At 43.2% G+C, this 5,114-nt stretch overlaps 1 protein-coding gene across 1 annotated transcript in view; it reads right to left on the bottom strand.

Annotated features, from left to right (window-relative positions):
* prrc1 (proline-rich coiled-coil 1) overlaps positions 1-5,114 on the bottom strand; it is an 18,465-nt gene that overhangs the window by 4,124 nt on the left and 9,227 nt on the right. Inside the window, exons 3-8 of the mRNA XM_017434041.3 lie at positions 3,906-4,310; positions 2,703-2,848; positions 2,415-2,517; positions 2,160-2,323; positions 1,362-1,465; positions 1,004-1,106 (exon numbers count right to left, since the gene is read on the bottom strand). Of these exons, the coding sequence (XP_017289530.1) occupies positions 1,004-1,106; positions 1,362-1,465; positions 2,160-2,323; positions 2,415-2,517; positions 2,703-2,848; positions 3,906-4,310 (1,025 nt within the window). The remainder of the gene's footprint in view (positions 1-1,003; positions 1,107-1,361; positions 1,466-2,159; positions 2,324-2,414; positions 2,518-2,702; positions 2,849-3,905; positions 4,311-5,114) is intronic.

The raw sequence follows: 5,114 nt of genomic DNA, 5'->3' as shown, positions 1-5,114 counted from the left end.
AAGGACCACATCATCTGCAAAAAGCAGAGATGCGATCCTAAGGCCACCAAAACGGATCCCCTCAACACCTTGGCTGCGCCTCTGTTTTTTACAGTGCGTTTAAAAACTCCAGCTGTTGTTAAAACCAGAGTTTATCTTCTAGACAGAGTATGGTAGAGTGTTAACTTGCTGCCAAGTATATTCCTCCCACAGAGATCAAAATGATGTCTGCTGAGTAGCTAAAACCTAAATACAATCATCACTTCAGCCCACTGTTTCCAGAACCTGATGTATGCTGCATGACGGCAGAGCTGCGGTGAACTGCACCGAGCTGAGAGGTATGCAGAGTACCACTGAGCACCATCCTGCACGCTGCGCCAACGTTTAAATGAACAGAACAACTCTGTGGCAGAACCTGAATGCAGCCGATTAGAATCAGAATAAGAAACCTTCTGCAGCCTTAATTTGGTCATTATGTTTATGAGTCTATGCGTACGTCTTCTTCAACAAGCAAACAGGCTCGCTACTTAGTCTCAGGTAAACATGGTTTTGTACAGAAGCTGCTGCAGAAAAAAACTCAAACACTCCAAACTCTGAAGATATGAACATATACTGTTGCTCCCCCCCCCATTGATCAATGTCACGCCAGACTGACAGATACACGCTGTATTCAAGCTGCAGGTGGTAAATGAACTACTTCCCACATATCTTTTCAATTTCCCTGAAACAAGTGCTGAACTTGGGCGCAGTTTGTACATTTGTGATGACAAATTACTTTTGAAGACTGACAATTTTTTAAAACTTCAGGACTAGATTACTCTGAAACATTTGCAGAACTATAATTTTCCTCTTCAAAATATTCTATTTTTATAATGGAAAAAGCTACATAAATAGTTTTTGTTAACGTTTTTTTTGTAAGAGCCCTGTGTCTGTAGTACAAATTCTAATACCTTTAATTAATAGTTTGACAATAATGATATTCATTTATTCATTCAAAAATGCACCGTATGGTTTTTATTTTTACCTGCTGTATGTATTCTAACGCCAAAGGAGTAGCCTGGGTGAAGACCTCGATGCAAATGTTGTGACAAGGGTCCTCCAAGATTAAACAGCCAATGTCAAACCACCTGAGGACAACAAGAGCATTCTGATATTTCTGGTTTTTTAGATGTTAAAACATCACATCTTCATTGAAAAAAATGGCAAGCAGGTAAAACAGCATTGGACATGAAGTGTTGGAGGTTTGCAGTAGTATAGACAATATTATACACATTTGTAAATCTATCCTAAACTGAAGTCATTTGAAGTGATCAGGACTGTGATGGACTCAAACTGCTGAGGTTGTGAGTGGAGTGTGCGTCACCCAGAGGATCCTTTCTTACTTGTCAGGGAAAAGCTCAGCGATGAAATATTCCAAAGAGACGACGGGCTGCTTCTCGTGGATCACACCAGCTCGACGCAGGCTGTCGATTCGCTCCTGAGCCCCCTGCGGAGACGGGAGCGTACGCCGATGACAACACTTCCCCAGATAAAAACTGAACTACACACACTTCTACTGGGAACTGGTTTTATTTTCTATCAGAGAAAAGACAATGAGTAAACAACACTGTGCATGACTTATAAATGCTCAAAGTGGCAAACAGAGAAAATTCAAGGGTTTTTCTATGTGAACATAAAAAGAGGAAGTGAGTGTCACTGCATCCAGCCCCCGAAGTACTACATTATTAATGTACAATCTACTGTAGGCTCGGAGATGGTTAAACAGGCAGCCAATCAGAGTGCTTCCTCAAACCCGTGATCAGGCTGGACTCGGACACTAAAACACAGAAGAGATGCAGCTGGGTTCTGTAGGTTCTAAGATCCAAGTTCAAGACCAACCGAGAAAATCCTCATTTTCCTGCCGATGGCAGCTAAATGCAGACATTTACACCATGTCTACGATTAGGCTCTGATGTGTCCAAAGCTTTCACTTTTAGACCAACTTAGTCCACTTTTAGCTTAGATGTTTATGGACAGTTTAATTATTTCATGGATGCTGTTTTCAACTGCTAAACACTCAGAGCCTCCTGAGCTCTGAGAAGTGAGAGTTTAACTCCTGAAACGATGAAACAGCTGTGAGAAAATAATAAAATACTGCAGCCACAGGTGCTAGGCTCCAACATATGAATGACTGAGCTGACCTTGACCCCGGCTGCGTAGCCCACTGGCTGTGGAGCGATGCTGGACTGAGCGGGCTCTCCAGTGACCATAGCCATCCCAAAAACCTCCTGGAAGGCGTCTCTGACTGCTTCCACGTTCACTTCCTTGTCTGAAGCAACCACGATATCAATGTCCCCACCGGACTCTGGACGACAACAGCACACAAGCAAACATTAAAGCCATCTGAGCCTTTGTGCAGCTGATGCTGATGATGAGGAGAGTACGGGTTAACTTACTGATGTATGGAGCCATGCCAGGGTCCAGAGTAGTGATCATGGACTCCACAGAGTGTTTGGTTTTATCAAGGACTGACTTAACGACAGGGTTGCCTGCTACTCCCTGAGGACACACACATTCAGACACGCAGGGATTTTCATTTTACATCATCACATTCTTATTCATCACACCGAACTACAGAGGGTTTGTTCAAATCCTGTTGAATCACATCGCATCACATGTTGATTTACATTCCTGTCTCTCTAATAGATGCTTCATTTGTCACATTTTGAATTCAGCGCTGTCACCTTAAAAAAGCCCCATAAGCTCCCTCCAGTGTTGACGTCTCCCGACACTCGAGGATCTTCCTGCTCCTCGGGGAAAGTGATCGGAGACCCGGCGTCTAACCGTCCCGTCATGACGGGCTGCTGAACCATGGTGTTAGACACCACACCTGAAACGTGGCATATTTGCATGAAAAAAAACCTGAAAAATATTCAGTTCAAGATGACAGAAAAGGACGTCTGAGACTGGAATAAACTAGGCCTCACAAAAGATGTGCGTTTGATTTTCAACATACGAAGTCTGACCAATGCTGATTCTCTGCTGGTCTGATCGTGGCCACTCTTCAGTTTTTTCTTCATCTCTATCCTCTTACATTCAGAAATTATAATTTTTAACTACTTGATATTCTTTAAAGGGGATTATATTACTTCTCATTTTGGTATTTCTTTGATTTTCCCACTGTTCCATAGCAAACCAAATAGCAAGCAACAGGACGTGGGTCTTTTTGTCCCAAGAATCTTGAGTTAATCCAAGTTATTCGAAAACAAAAAACAAAAAAAAACTTAAGGACTTTATTTTGAGGTCTGCAGAAATTAAGGTGGTACCTTTAACCTGGTGCAGTTAACCCATATACTGCCTTAGATTTTGGTAGAGACACACTGAGCTTTGTTACATAAAAAGTAAAAAAGGACAAATTAAAAAATAACTGTGAGATGTATCCTCAAAGGACAGCAGCTACAGAAACAGCTGCTTGTATGTTTTCCTCCATCTAAAATTCTCTGAGCTAATTCAAGTAGTAGACCTGCAGGCTTTGAGATTGTTGTAATTAACCCTCAACATTCAACACAGCCTCAGACTTGTATCCTAGGACCCCGGCTATAAAAAGCCTAACGTCAGGGTTCGAAGCACGTTGTAGTTTTGTCTGGCTTTGCCTAATTACCTGGAGCTGCTTTCCCACCAACCTGTTCAGTGACTACAGATGTGAAGTGCTGATGTATGTTTTTTAAAGGCTGTACCAGGAAAGAAAAACAAGTGCATGAACATTTTTTTTGTCTTCTAGGAACTAACGTTTTGATAGTTTTTGACACGTAGTTTACACTGAAACAACTCCCACATAATGAGGCTCATAAAGCAAAATAAGCCTGATATACTGAGTAAAGCTGGCTTAATTTATGAAATACTCTAGGACCTTATGTAGACTTGTAAACACTGTTAGAGGCTCTGACCTGGCATCACAGAAGGACTGGAGAATGTAGGCATCAGTGGCGTCTGAGGCGTCCGGCCAGCGTGACCCCGTGTTATGTCATATCCAGCACTCATAGAGAAGTTGGACATGGGCGGGCCTACAGGAGGGCCTACGGGAGGGCCTGACATACCAGGCGCTGGAGGAGGTCTGATGGAAGAGATCTGGGGGGGTAGAGAGGGAGAAGCAGAGAAAGGGAGGGGGGCACTGCTGGTGAAAGGCGAGGCAAAGGTGGAGGCTGGGGGCAGCTGGGAGGGGAAGGTGGAGATTGTGGTCAGAGGGCTGCTGAAGGGAGGAAAAGATGGAATGGAGGGGAGAGGGGGAGGGGCCGAGGATGAACCAACGGTGATGGAGCTGCTGCCCGACAGCGGCGGAGGACTCGACAGACCTGAAACAAAAAGAACAAAAAGTCAGAGATACTTTTCACCCTGAATGCTGTGAAGTGCTCCTGTCCTTTCACATATTCAACTGTCCTCTGAGCCTCAGTGTGTTTCTAAAACCATTTAAAAAGTTACATCTTTTTCACTTTCTGAATTCAAACAGAATAGAGGTCAACCTTTGACCCACACACACACCAGTTCAGAAATAGACCTATTAACCTGCCTACCAGTTTTAATCGGCTGATATTGGCTACTTAAAAAGAATAAATAAATAAAATATCAGCAATCGGCTACGCCTGTGCATACTGAATAACCAAGCAGGAAAATTAAGATGCAGCAGCAGCTGCTACAACCAGCTCACTCTGGCCCATAATTTAGCTTTTTTTAAGCAAGAATGCTCTTTATAGCATCTGAGCCTACATTTAAAGCCACTGAGGTGCTGTAGGGTGCTAAAATTTACTTCTTGCTTTTCAAAAACCACAAGTCCAAATGCCTTCCAGGAGATAAATAATCTGTTTATGAGGCTACTTGATTCATGTATCCAAACTCCATCCAGTAAATGTTTATTAAACAAGCAGTAATTCTCACAGCAGCATAGACTGTCAAAAAAACCGTAATGTTATGCATATAACTACTGTTCCCTGAAGGAGAGGGAGGAGGTACAACATATGTACTATGGGATATCACGCTCCCGCGTGTCCTGGCTGAAGACACCTTTAATCACGCCTTTAGGCAAATGACGTGATGACGTGATGACGACAAGTGACAGGCCCCGCCTGCACTATGTAACCGTCCGTCATCACAGTCATTCC

The sequence above is a fragment of the Kryptolebias marmoratus genome, linkage group LG14, assembly GCF_001649575.2.
Source record: "Kryptolebias marmoratus isolate JLee-2015 linkage group LG14, ASM164957v2, whole genome shotgun sequence".
In the NCBI taxonomy this organism is placed as follows: Eukaryota; Metazoa; Chordata; class Actinopteri; order Cyprinodontiformes; family Rivulidae; genus Kryptolebias; species Kryptolebias marmoratus.
This window is presented reverse-complemented; position numbering and strand designations above follow the sequence as displayed.